This window comes from Chroicocephalus ridibundus, chromosome 2 (genome assembly GCF_963924245.1).
Source record: "Chroicocephalus ridibundus chromosome 2, bChrRid1.1, whole genome shotgun sequence".
NCBI classification, from domain to species: domain Eukaryota; kingdom Metazoa; phylum Chordata; class Aves; order Charadriiformes; family Laridae; genus Chroicocephalus; species Chroicocephalus ridibundus.
In genome coordinates this window covers 26,685,818-26,711,575 of record NC_086285.1, presented here as the reverse complement: position 1 = coordinate 26,711,575, position 25,758 = coordinate 26,685,818, and the positions used below count along the sequence as shown (strand labels likewise).

Below are 25,758 nucleotides of genomic sequence, written 5' to 3'. Positions count from 1 at the left end.
AGCTGTGATTAATGCAGTGAAATCCTCTTGGCGGCCAGTCACCAGTGGTGTCCCTCAGGGCTTAGTTCTGGGGCCAGTTTTGTTTAATATCTTTATCAATGATCTGGATGAGGGGATTGAACGATAAAATCCACAGTTTCATTCTGAAATTTTACCTGCATGTAATTTAGTAGTATAAATCATGAAGGAAATTGTACCTCATTTCACCGAACAATGCTACGGGAATCAAAACATAGACAGGTGAGGGTTGAAGTGATTAAATGTTTCAACAGAGTAAGCAAAATGAATCTGTGGTGCTTTCTCCCAAACCAGGCAGCGCTAGTGACATGTTGAAATATAGCAGTGAAACTCTGCAGAAGAGGTACCTGGACGTGAATTGACCAGAGGCATCTATTCATCGTCTGCCCCTCAGGTTACATTCTACACGAACAGACACTGTATTTTCTCACGAGAATATTGCAGCCCAGGGAATGGCAATTCCTGCTTCATTTCGGTTCCTGGCTCCTAGCAGTCCCCTGCTTGAGGGGATTGAGCGCACCCTCAGTAGGTTTGCAGACGACACCAAACGAGGTGGCAGTGTTGATCTGCTTGAGGGTAGGAAGGCTCTACAGAGGGACCTGGACAGGCTGGATCAATGGGCCAAGGCCAACTGTATGAGGTTTAATAAGGCCAAGTGCCGGGTCCTGCATTTCGGTCACAACAACCCCAAGCAGCGCTACAGGCTTGGGGAAGAGTGGCTGGAAAGCTGCCCGGCAGAAAAGGACCTGGGGGTGCTGGTGGACGGCCAGCTTAACATGAGCCAGCAGTGTGCCCAGCTGGCCAAGAAGGCCAACAGCATCCTGGCTTGTATCAGGAATAGCGTGGCCAGCAGGAGCAGGGAAGTGATCGTGCCTCTGTACTCGGCACTGGTGAGGCCTCACCTCGAGTCCTGTGTTCAGTTCTGGGCCCCTCTGTACAAGAGGGACATTGAGGTGCTGGAGCGTGTCCAGAGGAGAGCTACCAGGCTGGTGAGGGGTCTGGAGACCAGGTCACATGAGGAGAGGCTGAGGGAGCTGGGCATGTTTAGCTTGGAGAAGAGGAGGCTGAGGGGAGACCTCATTGCCCTCTACAACTACCTGAAGGGAGGCTGGAGAGAGGGCGGTGTTGGCCTCTTCTCTCCTGAGCGAATAATGACAGGACCAGAGGAAATGGTCTGAAGTTGTGGCAGGGGAGGTTTAGATTAGATATTAGGAAGAATTACTTTACTGAAAGAGTGGTCAGGCCCTGGAACAGCCTGCCCAGGGAGGTGGTTGAGTCACCATCCCTAGAGGTGTTTAAGAAACGTCTAGATGTGGCACTTCAGGGCATGCTCTAGTGGCAGAGATTGTAGGTTTGGGGTTTTTTGTGTGTATGGTTGGACTCGATGATCTCAAAGGTCCTTTCCAACCATGAACCAATCATGATTCTATGATTATGCAAACTCCAGGAGAGCTCCATTGCTCTAAATTTTTGAAAGGAAATGAATAAAGCAAATACAAATATCATATGCTAATGCAGACCAGGAAAGCTTCTGATTGCTTTTATGTAAGCAAGATATCCCACTCAAGAAAAATGAAACAGAGATGAGAGTAACAGATACTGATATTTCAAATACAAAAGATAAAGTTGAATGCTGGAGCAAGCACTGCTTATTCTCTCCAACAAGACCCTCCAGTATAGTGTACCTTTGTAGACAAGAACCATGAACTTAAAAAATCATAAGCAAGATTTTTAACTTTCTGCCCCAGTAAATTCTGTCTGCAACTCTGAGGAAAAATACTGAAACTTTTTCCATGAACTATGAAACAATATAGCATGCTCTTTTCTATTTTTCCGCCTCTCATAGTAACCTATGCTTATGTATAAAATAAGGTCAATTATACAGTCAGGTGTCTTTCATTCTTCCAAAGTTTTTAATTCTGAAGTCTTCATTCCCACAGCACTGGATCACTTTCCAAAAAAACCACTGTAATGCATGGTAAACTCCTCCTGTATGTGGTCCTCTCTCTCCCCACAGAGGAAATATATTTTATTTCCATTTTAAAAAACAGATGGTAATATTTTATATGTAGTTTGTGAGTATACAGTTGTGGTTATGCTTGCAGTCTGCGATGGCACAGTGTCATGCAGTTTGCTTTACAGCCTATGACTGACCATAGGAAAGCTCTGTCTTAGTCAGACTACACATACAAACTTTCCCCATGATAAAAAAACTCTGCTGTTCTTAACAAGGAGAAAAAATTATGCATGTCCCTTAAAGTCCAAACCATTTAGTGATTTGACATGAAAGACAAAAATTCACATAAAATAGTACACTGGGATATTACAAAGTGCACAGCCCTCCTCCTACCCCATCACTCAAGAGGTTGCAAACACAAAGAACTAAGATTGCCTGTAGTACCCCAGCATTGCCATGCAGCTCAGACCTGTCTTTCCAACTTTTCCGCTACACCCAGCTAGTTTGCGGTACCTGAGAAGGCTATTCACTCCCTTGTTCCTGGCCCAGCTATTCTCATCTCTCCACAGGCACACACAGGCTCCCCACTCAGTCATTTCTTTATATGATTCCAGCATTTCCTCTCGAAAACCTCCACCCAGCCCCAAGCTATCATTTTGCAGGCGCATCAGGCACCTAGGCTTCACGGGAACAGGCAGCACAAAGCCCGCATCCTACAGAAACCCAGAGAGGGAACTGGAAAAAAATAAAGTTTCTTACGATATCGTGTGAAAGACAGTCTCTATCTATAATTTGCACCTACTTGGAGAGCAAGGGGACATACCTGACGAGGGCATGTTTAACATACTTGACTCAGATGGCATTCTTGAAAGATGGACTCTTTTAATCGTCATGACCAGGTAGATACATCACTGCTATGATGCGAACAGGAAGGTAAAGGAAAGTAGAATGTTTAACACCTCCTCAACAACTCATGGTAGTGTCTCAGGCAGCTCAAATTTGTGGAACACATTATTTGGGGAGGAAAAAAAGAAAAAAGGAAATCATTTCTATCCTCAGCAAGGAATTTGGAAAGGATTCAAGGCCATCGATTGAACTGCCTCAGTGGGATTACCTGCAGCTTCCACCCAGGGAGTCAGCACTAAGGCTCTGAAGTACGTTCAGCTGTTGAACTGTGTGATGCTGCCAGACGGCTCAGGTGCAGCTCCAGCAGCTTTTCAGTCATGAGCTGATCTCATCAAGGCAGGGACGGGATTTTACGTGGTCATTCAAAACTAGCAAGGACAAAAATGCCGCCTGCATACCGAATCCTTCTCACAGTAGTGTTCCTTAGACGGCAACGTGCTACCAGGACCACAGTGAGAGCTAATCCTGACTGACCTTTGCACTTCTTCATTACTAGACTTCATAGTTTTTTCCAGAAAGCCTCCTGGCTTAATTGCACTTTCCCCAGAAAGAATAGCAATTTTTCAGGTCTAATTTTGCTGCTGAAGAAGAGTCCAGAACCATAAAGAACCTATGTTTGCCCTTCATCTGCCAGCACTAAGAAATATTTTGTCAATAACATAGGTGTTCTTTCCATGTCAAGCCTTTCCCTGAATCCAGACCTTGCAGTCTAGATGAATATCGTGTGAATGTCATGAGCACCTTCCTAATGAGCCCAGTGAGGAATGGGAGTCCGAATACAAGACTTTTAATCAACCTTTTCAGATGTGTGCAGAACAGACCCCCGCAGCACTGTCTGAACTACTGCATATGTAAGAGGAGGAAGGAAAGAGTCTCTCACTGAACAAGAATGGTTATGACTGGTATCAGCTACTGATAATTCAATTAAACCAAAGTACAAAAGAGCATAGCAGACTCTGACCATGTTCTGACCACGTCTTCTTCAGATCATCCGGTGCTCACCGCCAAGCGAGCAGAGTTTCCTTCTTTAACAATCATCAATCCCAATTAGCACTTACCAGTGTCTCACACTGCGAGTCCTAGGCCAGACTCTCTGTAAGTAGAAGAGCATGATATGTGTTTTCCTTCTCCCCATCAACCACCCATTTTCTGCTTTGCACTTTTTCAGAGTATGTTTCTCAGAACAAGAACTATTTGCATTTCCCATGTAAATAAAAAATAAAATTTGTTCAAAAAATATATATAATATATTACCTATTATAGGAATGCTTATATAATACATAAGCATAATAGGAATAACAAAAATATGAAACCTTCAGCATCTGTAGCTCTATTTAAATTATGCAAATGTGCAGAATATGGTTACTGAGAAGGATGCTGGCCTTGCTTAATTTATTTCAAGTGGAGCTATTTGGTGTGTCTGGACATGTTATTAAATAAGACTCTTCAAGCCAGTTAATTTAAAACTAGTCTGCCTATGACCTAGACCTCACGAATACAGAACCAGTAAAATATTCTGTGCAGTCAGAATGTAAAAGCTCTGGTACAATTTAATAACCCCACCTCACAATTAAAAATATAATAAAATATATTCTGGAATTTGGGCTAATATTAGGGATATATATTCATTTTTTCCAAGGCTGCAAAGCTGCTTTCAACTCTTTCCTGTTTAAAGTCATTGAGACTGCTTTTGCAGATAGAGTCTGATAATTTACATTAATTACTCAAAAACGAGAAGATAAAAAACTGCTTGATGTGAAAACAAGACTCGAATATAATTTCATACTATATCTACTGTTGCAGGGCACTCACAGGACATTTTCCTTATGAAAGAAAAATCATACAGCAAATATTAGCCACTGCATACGTAAATTATAATCTAGTATCTGTACCTAACAGATCCTCTTCTCCTGAAAGCAATAATTCTGACAAAGGCATTTTCGAAAGTGATTTATCATGGAAGATTAAACAAAATATAAACAGAAAGAATAACTCAACTAGAGAAACACTAAGCAGATTTATCCTTTCTCTGACTATATGAGTAAACAAAGCCAGATATCTTAGTCACAGCATGCTCTTGAGAAGCTTCTCCAACAACTCCTCTCCTCTATACTTCTGCAGAGTGATGCCAAACCTAAATGAGTCAGTATCTTTGACCTCTTCTCAAGCCCATAGCCCTTGTCTTCAACAAGCTGACCTTTATGAAGGAATGGTTGGACACTCATAATGCTATTATTCAACAAAACTCCATGCAATATTCTCTCTGGCAATCTCCTGGTGCTCCTGGTTTATGGCCAGTCACGCTAAGAGGTCTTGTTTCCAGTCTTTTAACGAACTGTGCTGCAGCTAATTTCACACATGCAAACATGTGAATTTAGGACAATTTCCTTGAAAAAAAAAATCAAGGATTGGACTAAGGTCCATGAGCACTTACACTTTGTGCTTTAAAGAATTTGGAAAAGGTAGCAGAATACATACATATTCACATTCTGCCTCTCTGCTCCGCTCTGGTGAGACCCCACCTGCAGTACTGCGTCCAGCTATAGAGTCCTCAGCAGAAGAAGGACATGCACCTGTTGGAACAGGTTCAGAAGAGGGCCACGAAGATGATCAGAGGGCTGGACCACCTATGCTATGAGGACAGGCTGAGAGAGTTGGGGTTGTTCAGCCTGGAGAGGAGAAGGCCCCACGCAAACCAGTGCAACTTGGAAGTTCAGCCTGCTTTAAGCAGGGAAGACAAAATGACCTGCAAAGGTACCCTTAAAACTATTTTTTTCTTTAATTCTATATTACAAACACAAACAATGCTCTGACCATGACCAACAGTGCAATGGAAAATTTTCCAGGAAGCAGTTTATTTTCAGGGATGAAACCACACATCACAGCATTTTGCTGTTTGCTACATGAACAACAAGATCACAGAATAAGTAGCAGTTATTAAATGTGACATAGAACTCGTTTCATGCTATGGAGTTTATACTTTTAGTTCACTAATTTTAACTTCAGTATGATTAAATAAGTCCTTCATATGAACACTTAATTCTATTTTTCCAACAGTATATTAGAGCAATTTGTTAAGTGTTATTATTGACTATTCATAGAACTATCACTACCATACTTTTCACTATGATTTACTGCTACTCTGCTATAATAGTTCAGGAAACTAAATCTCATTAGTACTTTCCATTTCATGAAACATACTAAACATGTCTCATGCTTTAAAAATTTTTAGGATTGCATTTGTACCTAGAGATAATTACGTGTTGTTGTTTAGTTTATTCCAAGTAAGGATCTTAAAAAAAAAAAAAAAAAACCAACAACTATATATAGGGGTTTTTATATATATGTATGTATATATATCAGACTATAACTGAAAGAACAACTGCAAATTCTGAAGTCATTTCTAGGGGAAAAAAAGAAAAAAAGCCTCAATTTCAAAGAGGCTCTCCTATAAGTGTTCCAAACAAAAAAAAAATCCTGTTGTGAAAGTATTTTCTATTCCATTTTGTTCTTCAGCCTCAAACTAGACTAATTTTCAGAACACAAACAAGCAGAATACTTAATGATATAAAGCAGACACACCTCTTTCCTCAGAAATGCAGGACAATTATTTACAAGTTATACAAAATACATTTTAACATCTGTAACAGGCATTAATAATCACAAATACGTGACACACGATCTAGATGAAGTGCAACCTCCTTTCCATAATCCATGCAGGACTTCTTTTGGATAAGCTTCACTATTAAAATAGAAAGAGCTATGTAATTCACCTCCTCTAAGTCCAGCTTCTCACTTCTACAGCTGGGTCTGTGCCCGAAGATCAGGAGTCCCTTGACCCATTTAAGGTACTTTGCAAGACTGCTGACATTAACTGGCATAAGGACAGAAAAATACTGGGACGGCTCCGAGCTCTCAAAATGATAAAAGCCAGATACGCATACTATAGTTAAGACAGCTCCTTTTATTGCTCCAATCTATGGAGTTTAATCAAGGGAACAATGTTAGCATTATCTCCTGAACTGCCTCCATGGTTCCTTCTGACATACCTGTCCTTTCTACAGAAATTCTACTCTTTCGCTTTAGCACATATCACAGCTATTAAATCAATAAATATGGAATGAGACTTCCATGTACAGGCTTAATAATTACTACAGCATGAGCAATGACTTCTAGAAAAAACAGACATTTGGTAGATATTTATAGTCCCTCTGAAATTAAATTATACTTGTGAAATTCCCCTCAGCTTTATCATTGCTGAGGTATTTGTAAAAGTGATTCAGTAGCTCAAATATATTCTAGTTGTACATAACAGCTAAGCCACAACGTCTCCATAAACTTAAACCTGAGTGACAGAAGATTTAGTGGATTAGCAGTAAACATACCAAAACACTCTGGCACGCACTCAAAAAACAATGCATTTAAAATTACTCATGTGACTGAATATAGCACTTTACTGGGCTTAACTGTTCCTTTAAAAGGTTTTGTAGTGTAATTGATTTTCTTTTTTCAGGATATCACAAATAACAACACTAAGAGGAACTATTTTTAAAATTACATCTGGAGCTGAGCAAGTAGTCTCCTGTGATAATATTTCCATGCAATAAACTCTTTATTACACCTGCTTTATTTTACACATGCAAAGATCACAACAAAATGAAAATAAGAAAAGGAAACGTAATCAACTGAAGTTATTGTAAATTGAAAAGTAAATATTATTGAGAACGGGCAATTCACTCAGAACTTCAAAACCTTTCTTCACATGGTGCATCTCAAAATTAAAATATTTCAGCTCTGACTTTTAATTCCGGTATACTTACAAAAACTTTCATCTGAAATAACAGTTTCAACAAATCCACTTTTTTTTTTTTTTTTAAAGATTCCACACAATACTGGAATGACACTTAGAAGAAAATATTTTCATTACTCTTTCAAATTTAAAGTAGTAAGACAATGCTAATTAGCACAAATTTCATTAAGGACTTAAAATCTGTAATAAACCTGAGTTTTGAAAAAAATGTCGGATTTCAACTACACTGTAGGAAGCACAGTGTTCCAAGATCTGTTCTTTACTTCTATTTCATATTTTTTCCCATTTCTACTTAACGTCTAACTTTAGCAGCAATCCTGCAGTTCTTGTCCTTTGACAGAAGCCTCCTTTTCATTAAGAAAAGAGCAAACTTCTCTGATTCAAATAAATAGGAGTTTTGCATGAATCTTAACACTGTAGATTTCACACTCTGCCCTCTGCCAAACACAAGCATCTTGGGTTAGTGGGGAAGTAAAGTCAGTCTTCAGACATTTTGTATTCATTTAGAATACGTCCAGCAAAATGCTCTTAAGAGGACTTAAGCAATAGACAAAGGTTTTGTGCTTCCGTCCTAAAACACCAAACTGGAACAACAATAAAAGAAACCCAAAATTATACTTTAAGATGAAACATTTGCCTTTTCCTGTAAGAGTATCAAGGAAATTGTGACCATATCTTATGATGGATTCACTAGTGTAGATGACATACAACATTCAGGAAATTGCATTTCCTGAAAATCACGACAGATTTACAACAGCTTCATTCCCTCTTCTTTCAGTCACCTTTCCCAGGACACAATCCAGCATCCCAATCTACTGATCAAAAAACCTGAAATTTCACATTGGTCCTCTATTAAAGGGAAAAATCCTCAGATTTTGCAGTCATCTACGACAGCTTACTTCCAACTCAACAATAATCACTGTTATGAATAAAATTATTTATATCTGTAATAATGGCACATTAACATTATACTGAAGACTAAAAAAATCCAGTGAGTATTTAAGTCCTTACTGTACACTATAAGAAATAGTGCTGAAGGCACTGAGTCAGGACCACAAAGGTACCGACACACAGATTAACAACTTGAGCATAAGAGAAGTTATTTCCAAACATCAGAAGTTTTCTTTCCAGAACAGTTTCTTACCAGAAGACACAGCTGCTTCCTCATCTTGGTCATGATTCTCATGCCACTGCATCGTTCGGTAGTAACTGAGCATGACTTCCCAGAGGGCTTTGCAGAGATCAGCAAGGCATGGAATGTAGCTGTCTGAAGTAATATGCTACAGAAAAACAAAATAATATTGTGAAATCTAACAACTGTGTTTATTTTTTTCAGAGGCAAAACAAACCATACAAATATTCCATATTCATATAGCTCCATATTCATATAGCTGAGATGCTTGACATGTATCAGTTTCCTTTTCAAAACTATTTGAGAGCTGACGAATGCCTAATAAACTAATAAAATGCTGTCTAAAAGTGCAAAGTTTATTTGTTAATGCCTTTTTTTTTTTCCAATTGGTCTGTATATTAACGACCTCTTATATTTATGGAAAAGCAAGGTAGATACAGAAGCCATACAGGCTAAGGGTCAGCACATCTCACCATCACAGAGGGATGGCAGCCACCCCTGTCACAGGCAGACTCTGTGTCAGTTCAAAGATGACTTGAGTGCACAGGCACATAATTTACATAAATGTCTAAGAATTACTGAAAACATTATTTTTTTCAAAAAAACCACATTATTATAAAATCCAGTATCTGACTTCCAGAAAATAAACATACAAACAAAAAATTAAAACAAAGAAAAAACCCCACCAGAGTCCCCCGCTACTCATGTGAAATGGAAATGAGCTAAACGAGTTCATTTAGAAAGATTTTTAGAAACACACAACAGGAGATCTGCCCAACAGGAAGACTTTAATTTTGTATGACTTCCACTGTTTAATTAGAGTAAGCACTCCACAACCACTTATATGTTAAGAGCATCCTGGCTTAGCAGCGTAGACAGATTGAAGAGGGTTCTCGTTAGAACCAGACATGGAGGAAGAAGGCTCATATTTTAGTCTTAAACAATTTATTCCCTGACAACTGAACAGAAGAGATGAAAATTTGTCAGTATGTTTTCTATGGGAAGCTAGAATTGGAATTGCTACGACAGTCCATCCAGCTTATTCAGCGCTCTGATTTTCACAAATGCACTGCAACAGGTAACATCCAACACTGAACTGCATGGTTTCTAACATCTGCAGCCTATCCCTATATACCCAATTGTTACCAAGGAAGTACTGAAAAATAAGAAAAAAAAAAATCAATAAATTTTGAGGAAATTACTGCAGTATTCATAGTACTTTATAGTCCTCAAGTTTGGGTAACTTCCTTTATATAGACTGCCAGATTCCAGCTATTACAGGCTCACATAACTAAAGAAGGATCTCATGAGGGTTCTGCAGAAGGAAAACCAAATAGAAATAACAAGGTAATAATTTTGTAACCACACAGTTAAAGCCACTCTCTCACTGTGTATTACAAAATATGATATTTCCAGTGATCTGAAAGATCCTTCTGCACTGTAAAGGGTAAGGATTAACAACAGAAAAATCTGTATTTTAGATCATGTCAGGAGGAGCTCAATAGCACTTTTTGTAAATATAAATAACTGGGCTTAGTATCCTAAATATTAGCAAAGAATGAGAAATAATACTGAGGGCATACGGAAGTATAAAGCAAAAAAAACTCAGAAACAAAGTGCATTAGAAACTAAAAAATTAAAACAAAAACACGCTCTGAAGATTTAAAGCGGAAGTACAAAAGGGCTGCAGTCTGGAGAACAGAGATCAGGGTTTGCTGACTTTCTTCAACTAGAATTCACCTCAGTGAAGTGCAAATACAACCTATCGGGAATCTTACTCATACTTATGTCAATTACTCCCAATAATTTAATTTTTCATAATCCACTTTGGCTCATGTGAAGGCTCTTAGATTATGTAAGCCTGTAAAGACAAAGGGGCACCTCTTCACAACAAAACGGTTTTCAATGCAGATGCGTTGTTTACTAAGTGAAGCTACATAATCCCAGGAGATCTGAGAAGTGAAAGAGCAAAAAGCGGATCAGAATATGAACTTTAATCTCCTTGTGACTGTACTTTGATTTAACAAATTGCAGCTGATGGGGTGGGTCCTTGAGTTGATGAAGTACAATAAGGGCTTAGTCTGCCTGTGACTGAAACAAAGGCATGAAGAGCATTCAAGATAGAAACATAATTTCCAGTTTTAAATCATCGTTACAACCACCTAAAATATCTCTCTCTCTCTCTCTCCCCACCACCGAAGTTTAAGAAAATTTCTCAGGGTGTAACAGTAAGATCACAAGTGAAAGAATTAGAGTGAACTAAAAATAGTACTCAAAATACAGTAATTCATTCTAATAACATTTTTTTAAAAGAGTAAACAAAATATATACATGCAAGAAACTGCATCTAAAATCTGTACTAAAGGAAAACATACGGTTATGCCCAGTCCATGATCTGCTTGTCATCAGGCTCTTGCATCTCAATATTACAGCTGCAAAGCGCTAAGATTTAGTGCAATCAAAATCAGCACTAAGTTGTAAATAAGCAATCTCTCAATTAGACTATGAGTTGTATTAAGAAACTATAGTAGCTGCAGGGTTATTTAAATAACTGAGTCCCTACTTACATAAGGTACACTTGCAACAGTGGAGAAATTCAGATTAAAAAAATATACGTATAAGCAAGAATTACATACTGTACAGAGGTCTTTGTACTGTAACTTCTGAAATTTGGTGTCTGTGTTTCCTGCACACAGCTCCACGTATCCAAGGACTACTTGAAACACAGTGTTGTGAATGGCCTGAGTGAAGTGCATATGTAACTGGTCCATTGCTGTCTGAAAGAAAAGGAGTAACATAAAATCAAATAGTAAAACTCAAATTGTCATATGCCATAGTCTTCTCATCCAAGTCTTTTTCAGTACTGAACATAGGAGACTGTAAGCATGGTTTCCAATCTTTGTTTCAAAAATACCTAACAGAGGACTTGGCAATATTACAATATGGTAACGTAAAAGAGTTCAGGTACTACCAGAAAAATAACTTTCCCCTGCCATTCTCCCTTCTATAACTCACCAGGTTTTTGACATTATCACCAGCAAATATTAATTTTACACGTATACAATATATTTAATTATATAATTTACTCATTCATTCGTTTACCCTCCCAATCATCAACAAATGTCTCAAAAAGAAATGAGTTGAGATCAGTGCTATTTTTCCCACTGGAAACACTTCCAATGAAAATAAAAATGTTTCCTTTGCAATTAATAAAACTAAAACCACAATTAGAAAGCCTTCAATCCATCCACTTGCTGAACCATTCTGTGATCCTGTGAATATGAAGTAGGATTGTTACAGAAAGGCATGCACATCACATGAATATATTTCTTACAAGAATCCTCTTTGCAATAAAAACAGAATGTGACATTTGTTCAGCAAAACTTACTTTTTCCAGAAAAAAAATAAATCCCAGTACATGTACTAAACACTGATGACTACATATGTTTTGCCATAATCATTCCTGAGTTTCAGGTCAGGCTGTTTCCCTGATTCTTTCTTAATAAACTGTACATAACATTAGTCCATTTCAGACACAATTTTCTCACTGTTTCATGATATGCTAATAATCAGTATATATGGTATATAGGAATTGATAAAAAAATTATTTGATATGCCAAAATGAAGTTATCAGATCCTGCAATTGGAAAATTGTCAGTTTCACTACTTGCTATTTGACATTCTTAGCTATTGACAAGAGCTGAGAACTCAATTATACCCGTAAGAAATGAACAAGCAATTCTGCTTCAATCCTATTGCAAATAACCGATTACCTTTAGCAATTACTACCTGAGCGTTACAAGTCTTTGTATACTCAGCAAGGTTCATCAGCATTAAGAAAATAAATTTCTGTCACAGTACTCAAAGCTTCATGCTGTTACACCACTGCTCTTTGTGACTTACTCAGAAGATGAGTACTAACCTGTGTTTTTCCAAGCAGCCTGTAAGCCTGCTGAACCTTTGTGTAATGACTGATATCAAAGTTCTTACATATTTTGGAGAGTGCTACGTCCAATTGCTCCTATATAAATGAAGGAAAAAATGTGTTAAACACTTAATAAAAACAGGCCAACTAATACATTACTTGAACAACAGCAAGTGAGGAAGAGATGCTTATTTTAACAATCTAATAATTATACTTGTACAACAGCTAAGACTGTACATTACTGGACTATTCCGAAGTGCTCAAATGTTACTTGCAGCCTGCATTACTGTGTCTGAAAGCACAAAAACGGAGATCAGAATACGATCAAGTACTGTATTTTTTCCTAAGCAAAATGGTAAAAGGACAAGTAACCCAAGGATTCAGAATTTCTTTAAAGGGTTACTCAGCAATTTGAATTTCAGCCATATACTGATTTAAAAAAAAAAAAGAAAATAAATTTCCTTCTCTTATTTCATGCAGAACAGCTGTACAAAGAGAGAAAACAGGATATCAAACAGCCCATGAACAGAGCTCTTAAACACAGAGTGCACATTAATTTTTCAGCTACATTTTTCAGTGGTTCCTTCCACAATAGCCACCTTGCATTTTATTTGTAACATAGTATAGAAGTAAACCTAAATTATAAGAAGGAAAAAAAAACAAAACAAAAAAGAAAAAAAAGGAATACAGGCACTCAACTATTGAGAAGGCTTATTATTAAAATATTAATTAGCATAATATGATTCTACATTAATTAAAGCATGTATTTCATAGGAACACTCTATGAACCCCAGGATGACTTACATTCTCCCATATGCATAGACATAATTCCAGTAGAAAAGAAGATACTTTCACAGGAGGAAAACAATTCACAAATAATAAATAAATTGTGAATATGATTATTTATCTATCCGCAAATTGCTATCACCAACCAACATGGCACATTTTACTAGATTTTAGTACAAGCAGAATTTGTTCTGCAAAGTCATTACGGAAGGAAGTAAAGATGCATGTCTCCTTTTAAGCAATTTCAGTGTTTGCTGACAAGGAAAAAAATGGCACATAAATGAAAGCAAAAGGAATGAAAGCTGAGTGATTAAAAAAAAAAAAAAAAGACGAGTTTTATGACTGGTCTATGTCAGAGTGAGAAGAAAACAGTCATTTCATCAGCTCTTTTGAACCAGCCATGCTCGGAATAGAGTATGTATCAGTGAAAGAGTAAAAGAACAAAGAAGAGCTTTCCAAGAAAGGGCAACTACAATGGCATAACTGAAGGAAAATTAATAAAGTTCTAATTGTATAAAGAATTAAATAATGAGGTACAATAATACATGCATTAATCTGACCTTCTAAAGTACACATGACCAGAGGTGTAGAGAGCTGCTTGGATAGTTAATTCAGTTTCCTGCTAATGCATTATGTGTGCAGGCACTACATGCACTACATATACGTTATACCTATCTAGATTACTAGACTTTTTACAAAAAGCTTGTCAAGTTACAGCTCAAGATTACCTAGTAACGGAGTTTAAAGAATTTCTATTGTTCATGAACTTTTTTTCCCCCACCAATTTCTAGAAAGACACTTACCATTTTATATTTGTTCGATTTTGTGATACTATCTACCAACTTCAACTGATCTTCTGTCTTAGTCACATCTTTCCCAGCCATTCAAGTCTTGCTTCCTCTGTCTCAGCACTGGCCCTATACAGCAGTTTCCAGTTTGCTGACCGCTAAAATTTCCAGTGAAACTGTGAACTCCTGTGTAGCTTGTACAAACCTACTGGCATGCTGCTAAACTACTTTTCACAACTATTTAGGAGTAGTCTAAAGAATTCACAGCCGTTCATGGACTGAAAACCACCATGCATCTTCACCATACAGGGATCATACCTTGCTCCAGTACTTCAAATGTTACGTGCCTATTTTATTTGACTGCTTCGGCACTTAAAGTGGGCACAATTATGATCTGGGCTCAATAGTTTGACAGCATATTCTAGAGCATTTAAGTTGACTGCAGCACAAAAGGTTAAATGAATAGCAGTGACTATAGCATTCCAAAGACTATATTTGAAAGAAACGTGCATGTTCCGTTACTGCTAATAACACTACATTAGAAAGCTCCAGTACCTAGATGTTAAATAGTAACTTATACTAAACATCAATATATTAATTCTTACCTCTATTTGTTCCAAGGTGTCTTGCAGTTTTGAATTCAATTCACTAGTAATGAAAGAAAAAAAATGTTTAAAATCAAAGTACTGATCATATTAACATTTGACAAGTTTCTTGTTTCCAAAAAAACCTATTTGCCTGCTACTGAGCCACAATATAGTAATTTATCAAAAATCTGCTGTTACTGTGTCAGATTAGCATCACCACACTACTGTTACTACCAGAAGGCACTTACAGCAGACATTTGCAGTATTCCTAACACTTCAAATTAAAGTATTTGTTGCAGCAGCGCATTATCCTAGGTTTAGAATACAACAGTATTAAGAGGGCCCAGACAAGACCTCATCCTGCTAGGATTTACCCAAGCATTCAAAGACATTGCCAACCCCCCAGGAAATTAATACTTTAAATGTTTTGATTTGTCACTCTGGTTTACAGCAGAACATAACCTGAAAGGTCAGGGCTACCAAGTCTTTGCAAAGTCTGGTATGGTAACTTTTACTCATTGCTCAGGAACCCCTTACAGAAACACTGTAGGAAAAAAAGAACTTAAGCTAACAAGACTCTCCAAAAAATCTTTTTAAGACCACCATTTCACTTCTCTGAGATATATTTGATATAGAAAGATTAAAAAAAAAATAGAGAAACTATTGAAGACAAAGAAAGTCACAACTGTTCCTTTCCAACAATCAGCTTTAAAAATTTCAGAACACCAGACAGACAAATAAGACACAAAGTATGACCACTATGTTTTTGTTTGGAATGGTCAAAGCAACCAAGAAATAGGCAGGATATTCTCTTCAGCATGGAAAGCACAGAGTTCTCATGGGATAATCACTGTACCTGATTTTAGACAACTTACCGTGCACTCTGAATCTTATCCAAAGGGGCCTAAGTTAACTATCAAAAGATGGATTCTAGATTTCCTACCTAATTCTCTCCACTTAGATGATTTGCCCATCAACCCTGCTTTTTTTGTTCTGTTAGATAACCTGGATACAACATGCTTCAAAGACAGCTTTAAATAGAAAAAAAAAGTGTCAGAAAGAGGTGGCATTAAACACTGAATAGAGTAGCCAGGATTTCTTTGTTGTTTATCCACATGCAACAAGCCTGCAAACATCTCCTGCTGGAGTTTATGAGCATTTCCTGTTATTCAGTTCTTTCAGCTAGCAAGAAGACGTTAGAACAGGAGTAAGAACCTTGCTCTGTGCACAGAGTCACTCCTGTGGGGTTGAAAAACTTCCTCAGCTCCAAAAACGTAATTATTGCAGGTGATCACATTTGACTGATTTAATCTGTATACCAGTATAGATCCTTATGAAAGCTAGTTCCTTGTTTCCACTATTCTTAATCCCAGGCAAGCCTCAGCTTGCAATCAGCTGGTGACAGCGAAGCCTTCAGCAGCTCAGAGACCTGAGCCCTCATGTCATAATTCCCAGCAAATGCCCCAAGATGGGAGCCATTACAGAACTGCATAGGTTTCCTTCCTTTTGAGAGAGGAGGATGGGGAGGAATTGAAAAGATCTTTTTCAACATGAAACATAACCAAGGTAAAACTGCCACGTGTTTCTTACCCATTCAACTCCTGTGACAATGCTGTCTTCCCATTCAAGCGAGGGCTCAAGCACCAGTTTTAAATACGCACATTCATATTTATTTATTCAACCAAGCTACGATACGTGGAGGCGTTTGCAAGAATACAGTCTACATTTATGTTGACTAATTTAGGAAAAGAAGGTGTGATCACAAAATTTCACTAGAAAAGTAATTTTGATCGAGTATTGATGTGAAAATGTAGAAATGCAGCGTCCAGCTAAATCTATCTAGGCCAGAATTATAAAGGTAGTGCGTGGACATAATGGCTACATGATTATTATGAAAGCCCATTTACCATAATTGAGAATTTAATTCAAGGCGTTCATTTCATTCATAAAAAACAAATTAGAAGTCTTTTTTTTTTTTTGCATCCCCATCCATACAAATCTAAATTAGTCCATTTTTAGACGGCACATTACTGCAATATAACAGAAGTAACATTTTGGCCCAAATGCAAGAGAGAGAGTAATCCTATTATCTGACATTACATTTTCCTACAGGTTTTTTCAAGGGAGTCTACTCATATCAGAACTGATCAACAAGCAGAAGGCAAAAGACTTTGATTTATATTTTTAAACAAAAATGAATCTCATTATGCAAGCATTCTAGAGGAAGAAGACAATGGAGAACAAAAATAATAGAAATCCAGCCTATTCTTTCTGAAGAGGATGAGCACCAAAATAAAAATTATACACTTCATAGAAAGGTTAAAATCCCCTGCTGTTTAAGAGCTGCACCCAATTCCTACCACCATCTAGCAAGAAAAATGAGAAGAATGATTGTAGACAGGAAGGTAGTGATTCTTGTCATGTGGACAGCAGACAAAGGGATACTGTGAAAATTTCCTGGCAGGATACAGAGGTGATGCCTCATATAAGCACGCTGTAAATGCTAGCAGGTGTCTCTTTTCTTCACTAGCTGTTTTTTACTGCAGTCCGAAACAGAAGTGCAAAAGACCTATTTATTCACTTAGCCCAATCCCCTGCTAGTGAAACATTATTCCATACAATACGTATTCTCTCAGACTTCTGAATGTAAAACAGGGCACAGAGACTGAAATGTATGCACTGGGGCTGGGATTTACAGCTAAAATGTCCTTCTGCTCTCACAATGCAAACAAAAACAAGCTCAAAAAACTCTCAGAATAAAGAAGCAGTGCTGATTTTTTCTGTTATCATCCTTTCTTTCAAGAAACTGTATTCTTGGATGTAAGGATATCCTTTTGAACGCAACAACAAAGTAAATCCTCACAGCTATTTGTCATGTATCTTGTCAGTACGCTATCAGATTTAAAATAGTATGACTTTTGCAGTTGAAGTATTCCAAGTGGCAAAAATCTGAACTGACAGTTTAAATTCCAAATTTTGCTATACTGGACATAGTGTAGTGGAGATAAACTTTGAAACGGCAATAAAAGCTTGAAGTGATTCAACATTAAACAGAAATTTTTGTATCATTTAAGTCAAAGAAACTGCGTAATTTATCCTACATCTCTAAAGAGCAAGGTTTTCTAGACGAGCACTGTAAGGTTCTAAGAAATCAAGCTCCCTTTTTGTGCTGAATAAACGTTGCTAATTTCTTCAAAAGAAAAAACTGCAGGAGATATGCAGAATAACTCAGATTAATGTTTGGAGCCACAGAGCATCTGAAAGAGCAATAAATACTAAGGAGAGCTTACTGAACAGTATAGACAAGACACAGGTACGGAAGACTGCAAGACCCACCCCTCTACAGAAGGCAGGGTCAAGCAGAGCAAAAGCTGTTCAGGGGTCATCTTGCTTCTCAACAACTGAATTGTCAAGGGCTGAGGGATCACAGTCATTTTTCCTCATTCAAATAAATAAAGAATAGTTTTAATTCACTACTACATAAGGAAAAGATTGAAAATTTTAATATATGTAAGCAAATTTCAGCTGTACAGTCAATTTATATCCACACATGAGTTTTGTGGAACCAAAAAGAAAGCAAAAAGCAGCTTTTAAATCTGACTTCAGAATAGAGAGGGTCTTATTTCCAGGTACAATTTCTAACTTCATACACTTTTTTGGTGCACCTTCAGATCCTGAAACAGCTATACTTCAAAACCGCAATCTAAACTGAAATCGAGGATTATGGGTAATCACTCTGAAGTTGCAACAAAGCATACATTTAGAGGACAGAGGGAGGCAAAGGATGTGTTTTCATAGATTTTGGTCCTCCTAAATCAGAAAGCATTCTGACAGGAGATCAAACAATGTTAGCCTTTTACCCACAAATTTAAAATTCTAATTAAAAATAACATAAAATCTAATTAATCTAATGATGTTCTTAGTGGATGAAACATCAAAATGCACTTCGTTTTTCTCCTTTATTGTCATATCTGTTACAACTCTGAACTTAATGTTTACCCAATTCTTCTTTTTTCTTTTCTTTCTAAAAAGCAATGGAAACATCAAGTCTTTCTAAGCTAGGAACTACAGATATTCAAATTAGTTCTGGTTCTGAAAGCAATTTCTCCACGACAGCATGAAGCTCTGCACTTGCTAATTTCATTGCCAAGAATCAGATTAAGTTACTCTCCATGAGCCATCTTGCTGTAGGTGAATTAATTCCAGAATATAAACTTGCTTATTAAAAAATTAGCTCACGTATCTCCAGCCTGCACATTGTAGCACGCTTATAATTCAGTCTTAGTTTACCTGCCAACATACTACAACGGTTACAAAACAATGACATAGTCCAAACACGGATTATATAGTGTTATGATTGCGAACGCTGGTTAGTAGTGGTACAGGGAGGGAGGGGGGAAACTACTGAGGATGCTTATATTTTTATAAATTACTTAGTTTCACTTTTCTAAGCAGAAAATTAAATGAGAATTACTGATCACTGTTTTATACCACTTAAATAAAATCATACAGAAGCTGAAATCTGCACAATGTCACCTTACCTTATACAACTGTAATGCTTGAAAGTGCTGGCAGCTTTCTGGCATTCCAAACACAGCTGAATAGCTCCTGGATAGTCTTCTTCCTTAGGATAAAATACAATGGAAAGCTAATTTGGCTTTTGAAGCAAACATTGCAACACCTATTTTTGCTTTGCTTATGTATAAACATGAAGAACAAAATATTTTGCCTCTTACATCTACACAGTAAAGTTAGAGGAAACGAGTAAGGGTCTACTGCAGCTCTTAATGTGCGAACAGTTTAGAATTAGAAACAGACAACATGTTAGCAACATCTGAAAACACCATGTATTACATTACCTTATGCAAATGACTCGCTGTTTTGTTTCCTTACGCATTCATACAAAACATATCATAACATTTTTATTACAAAACAACTAACACCTTCCCAGTTAACTTTCAAACTTTGTTAATACAATATGATCTATTATTGAGCAAGGAAAGAGGCAAGTTCAGGCACTGGCAGGCTGTTGCCATTGTTTACAAAACCTAAAAAGAGACAAGGGTGACACTCCAACATTATGCCCAAATAAACACTATTTAACTTGACACATTCTATAGCTAATTAGAAATTAATTTAAAGTCAACTGGTTCACACAAGGCCCCAGGACAAAAAAAAACATACTTAGAAAAAAATATGGAAATACTGTCCTATTTTATAAGAAGAATATCCAATAAGAAGACAGATCAATCAGGAAGTACATGAAGATGCCAGGACAAAACCAAAACGAAAACATACACACAAAAATGTAAAACACCAGGATCTTGCCAACAGAACATGGGCAGTGCCTTGGGTACAATTACTATTTTGGTTTTCTATTAGATATGAGGCCAGAAAGGCTCTCGGAGGAAGGAAACCCCTCTTTAATAGCTAAGCTTCCCTTTTCTGTCCTAATTACATCTGTTATATTATGTGCTTCAGAGAGCTAAAATGAAAAGCTGTTACTGGAATTTCAAAGTCTTTGATTGAAGAGTAAAAATACAAAGGCAATTTATATTCAGCTATTATCATAAAGAAGTTTCTGAAACGAAATTGGTTTTAACAGCAGCATTCTAATGCAGATCAAGTTTAGCTAAAAACACTAACCCTCACCACACACAATATCCATTAGATGAAAACAGAACAGTACATTGGTCTAAAATAATTGTTGCATTTACAGCTCTTCGCATCTTTCTCCATTGGAAACCTGGTACTTCCTCCATTAAGTCTAACAGAGCTCAAATCAGTAAGCCTGCTTGCATAACATATATTACTAACATATTCCAGATGTAGCTCACCCCTGTAAGTTATTATAGTTTCGTGTCTGGTCTTCTTTTTATTTGGGAACTCTATCTAAATGTTCCTCTGTGAATAGCTACTAATAGTGCTCATGCATATTCCAAGCTACTAAATTCTTCTTGGAGTAAAGACAATAAACTGACCAACACTTGGGACACCTTATTGGGAGCAGACACTGAGCACAGCTCTAAAACTGCACTTAGCCAGAAAGGGCAGTTCCAGCCCTTAATGTTTAAAAATCACTGGCAAATTATGATAATCAGACATTAGGGTCTTTGTGCAGATACAACACCCACACCTCTGTCTCAAGACAACTCCTACCAGTAGACAGTGAAAAGCTGATTTCCTGTGCAACGAAACAGAGCACAGAAATTAAAGGTTAATCATTGTATAGGGCTTACTGATCAGAAGGCAATGTTTATGCAGCCTGTAAATGAATACATTCTTGCTTGGTAAAGAATAAGCAAGCGTGCTAAAACAAGGTGTATTACCCGAGATGGAATTAAACTCAAAGAATCTTAACAGTTACAATTATTAAGGCTCAATTTCCAAATTCAGTAATTAGGGATTATAATGACGTTCCATCCAGTATTAATTGTAAATATTTGTCAAACTAGCAAGCGAAAATTGTTACAATACATGATTATATATAGTTGTCAATAAAAGCTTGAAGCTGTCTTTCATACAATTTTATCACCTTGAGACAAGACCTTATTTTTGTTCTGTGCAGCATCTACTGCATTTTTAAGCAGTATACATACTGCATCAATAGAATTTTCAATGTCATGGCCTGCACTCTGCAATGTTTTTTACAACTGACTATTAAAAAGCCAACCCAATGAATGAGGAGAGTTACTACATTTACAAATAAAATAGTAAGTAGGGAGCCCATATATAAGCGTGTAGAGTAATATACCGGCAGAAGTACTTTATCCAGATCCAGTATATCAACAATCAGCTAAATTTCACCCTCTTTTTTCTTCCAAATATCAAGCTAAGGCCAGAAGAGAAGTGTAAGTTGAGGGTAGGGAGGGGAGGGAAGACTCCACAGCACTCTTACTGAACTAACTCAAGCCTCAGCGTTCAGATCTAAATGCAGGATTGAGTCTTTGACAGAAAATACTCCCCCCCAGAACAGGGGCTATCTAATTTGATGTGATGTATTTCTCACAACGTTTTTAAAAAAAAAAAAAAAAAAAAAAAAAAAAAAAGGGTAAAAATATAATTCCACCACATGCAGACATCTATACCCTGTTTGCAAGAGGAAGGAAAAAAGGAACAAAATTAAGATGACTAACAAATGTAGACTTAGAATAGCTTCATTTAATAATAGTCTGGCAGGGACTTACCTCCAACATCTCACTCAAACGCACATCAGTTCTTTGCTAAAAATAAAAAAAAACAAACCCACAGTGATTAACTACACAGAAATGAACAAAAATACTTTGCCATTGAACAAAAACAACCGTACATACCAGTGTTTTTATTGTTCTCAGAGACTTCAGCAGTCCAATAAGCAACTGTCGTTTCCTTTGGTTCGCAAGAAGCCCCAAACTAGTTTGCGTGAAGCCTTCCTTTGCTATATTCAGGTGTCTGCAAAAGTTAAAAGTGAACATAACCTTCGATGATATGTAAACCAAAACTTATTTCTAATAAATTCTATCCATCAAAATACATGCTAGAAAATAAGACTGTCAGCATTGTTAGGGGAACCCAGAAATTGAGATGATAGCAACAGACTACTAAGAAGGTACGTTTTCCCTTCTGCAGAACTTGCCTGTGGATCCATGGTGTATCTCAAAAGGTTCCAGATTTAAAGACAACTCTCAATTGAAAAAGCAAGAGCTGCTAGAGAGAAAGCAGCTGGTATTTGTTTCAGTATCTTTAACTACTATTGCTAATTCCATTCAGCACATAAATAGGAAATATCATCAGCAAGCAAACTTCCTGGGTTTACAGATTTCTTCTCAAATACTTTTCCCCCCTTTCAATCTCTGCCGTTATTTAAGCAAGATACCTTCTTCCATTTGTGCAAATAACAGCTGCTAACTGAAGGCCAGTCTGCAATGATGTAACACGTTCAAGTTCCTACAGAGAGACAACAGGTTAAATAAACACAGAAAAAGTCACGCTACACACCAGTGAAGACTAGTGATTAGTAGGTTTCTCTTGACATGTTATAATGACTTTGTAGAATTACTTTATACATTATTTGTTTCATCATTCTATATAGGCTAAGCACCAGAATGTAACATTAATATAAATTACCTTTTAAAATCCTATTCGCTTTTGAAGAAAGATACTTTAAATCCATTTTCATTTCAGTGGGACCCTCTACATTTATCTACTGTACATTTAGCCTAAGAATCTCTATACCATTAATACACCACAGCAGAATGATCAAAGCTTCAGGGACAGAAGCACAGGGTTTAATTTGCATTAATATGCCAGAGAGCAGCAAAATAACAAAAAAATCATGTTTCACTCAGCATTTTCTTGTTTAGAAGCACTTGTGTTCTACCAATTTAATAGATGTCACTTCATAATGAACGTTAATTGTATCCTGTTGAATTTCAGCTGAAAACTCTTCAGCACAGGTGACCTGAATTAAGCTCGATTTTGACTTCATGAAGTGCTTAGCATAACCTCAACTCCTTTAAAAATATAAGTTTTTTTAATATACCCATTAGGATTTCTTTTGTTAAGAACAGCACCGCAGAAAAGCGAATGCTCTCTTCACGCTAAAGAAAATAAAACTTTTTTTTTTAAATACAGCTTATAATTTCAAAGCATATCAAGTGTTTTCTGCAGGGAGAAGGGAGACTTTTGCTTTGAAAACTAATCTGATTCTAAAGATCAGCTCCTGGTCAGTCTCCAAAGATACAAGTAATTCTGACAAATCACTGATCTGCACCTTTCACCAAAATCAATTCCTCCTTAATGTTAGTAATGTTGCTTTTGGAAAAATGTCAGCTTAGTTGCTGATATGCATAATATCTTAAGAAACCAAATTCAAAGATTACTTTCCTCAGTACCTACTTCTCACTAAAAACATACTTTGCAAATGTCAGAGCTATTGAAAAGGCCATTGTTCCCTTTTTCATGAGGGAACACGTACAATAAAGAGCGACTCCATTCCAGTCTTGCATCTTGCAAAGATTCCATAGAAGCTCTCCTTTGAACATGACTGGATGGAGAGGCACAGGGAGAGAGTGCAGTCTAATAGTCCCCAGATAGGGAGTCTTCCACCCAGTATTTAGGGCTGAACACATTTTTTTCCTCTTCTCAAAGACAATCTTCCACCCATTGGTTGTTCCTAAAGCTTGCCTTTGCTTCTAAGGAGAAGGGAAAACTAGAAATCCCTTGCCTTGTGTCTGTGACATGCCTCTCAGCCCATACTAGTGCATTGTTAGACCAGAACTTCATACTAGGGATGGGGCACAAACCATGACTTCCCCACACTTCCTTTTGCACAGTGGAAACAACATGTTCAGGAGAAAAAGAGTCAACTGCATTTTTGCCGCTTCTAATGATCTGTTACTGTAATTGGACACTGAACTGGAGCTACCATTACAAAGTACGCACAGCATATCACAAGGTTCATTTCATGAGTCTGGGTGAAAGTGAGTCCTATGATGCCCACCAGAAATCTCTGATAAATAAGTCTACTGACAAGAATAACTTGAAGCCTGTGCTCATAAGTAAGACTGAAGGATTATTGACTTAATCAGGGAAATATGCATTTGAGAAACGTTTTTAAAAGATTCTTACTGGAACAATGGATTTTTAATTGTCCCTTTGCAACATCTGAAAGAACTTCTTGGTATTAAACCTGTGCACCTAACTGAGATGTTGCTGGGATAAGAATATTAACATTACACAGCAAAATGCAAGAAGCACATTCTCCACAGTACTGTTATACACTGAGAGGGGTTTTTCAAAGCGAAGCTGCTGGATTCAGAACAAGCAGCACTTGCTCAACATCATCAACTCTGAACATGCACAACAGCAAAACTATACCAGAAGGATTTAATACTGTACAATTACCCTTTCTGCCCCCCTCTACACCACCTAATGAAGACTCAGACATTGTAACACTTACCCAACTTCCTTCTGCCATAGCGTCCCATCTGACTCCTTTAACTAAAACTGAAATAATGTTACCCTTACAGCCTTTTTCTTCCACCAGTTATTGCAGGAGAGGACACAAGCAATGCTCACCCCTCCATTTTTCTTTAAACAGCAGCACTTTCCCTTCCACTCAGCAGAATGCCAGAGCAGAGATGGGACACTTGCAAGGTCACTAAGGCTGGATGTGCGGGCCACAAGTGCAAGCAAGCAGAAAAGGAAGTTGTGCCCTCTGGATGAAAGATCAAAATAATTCCAGCTCTATGACATCTACCATGGGTTAACACCCAGGAGGTACAAGCCCTAGCCTGCAGCAACAGAGCATCAGCTGAGAAGCAGGAGGCAAGGAAGAGAGGAATGCAATAGGAAGAAGGTTAAGGAAGAAGGAGCAGAGAGGACAAAGCGGGGGAGGAATCAAAGAAAAAAAGAGAAGAGACCTCCACCACCAAATGCAGCCACCATTGCCCTCCCACACACTCTCCAGCTTCTTGACCAAAATGAGAATTGCCATAATCACTGGTATGACGACACTTACGCAAGGTGCTGTACACAGACAGAATTATCCACCACAGGGTAATCCTCAGACTACTTTGATAACAATCCCAAGTTTTCACACGGCAGAATTCTCACTGTCATTTCCCAGAAAGATCAGATAAAATCAGGCACAGCTGATCAAATGTATAGGGGCATTATTTAAAATAAATAGGTAGGAAAAAAAACACCTTCTCTTTAGACAATCATTATCATAGCTGTTCCATTTATGTTTTGGGAGCAAGGAGAGAAGCCATGCCAACATTCTACTACAAGCAGCTAATGCAGTTTTGCTTTGTTTTGCTCTCAGAGATCTTTGACTTGTTGAGGCCCTATTTCCAGCTCTGTCTTC

At 37.4% G+C, this 25,758-nt stretch overlaps 1 protein-coding gene across 3 annotated transcripts in view; it reads right to left on the bottom strand.

Moving 5' to 3' along the window:
* Positions 1-25,758, bottom strand: part of VPS50 (VPS50 subunit of EARP/GARPII complex) — an 89,800-nt gene that overhangs the window by 46,939 nt on the left and 17,103 nt on the right. For 2 of the 3 annotated variants that reach the window (XM_063324843.1, XM_063324846.1), the window contains exons 6-13: positions 22,765-22,835; positions 22,223-22,340; positions 22,097-22,132; positions 19,451-19,533; positions 14,928-14,970; positions 12,746-12,844; positions 11,460-11,600; positions 8,836-8,971 (exon numbers count right to left, since the gene is read on the bottom strand). In XM_063324843.1, the coding sequence (XP_063180913.1) occupies positions 8,836-8,971; positions 11,460-11,600; positions 12,746-12,844; positions 14,928-14,970; positions 19,451-19,533; positions 22,097-22,132; positions 22,223-22,340; positions 22,765-22,835 (727 nt within the window). The remainder of the gene's footprint in view (positions 1-8,835; positions 8,972-11,459; positions 11,601-12,745; positions 12,845-14,927; positions 14,971-19,450; positions 19,534-22,096; positions 22,133-22,222; positions 22,341-22,764; positions 22,836-25,758) is intronic. The other variant, XM_063324844.1, reaches the window with a different exon arrangement.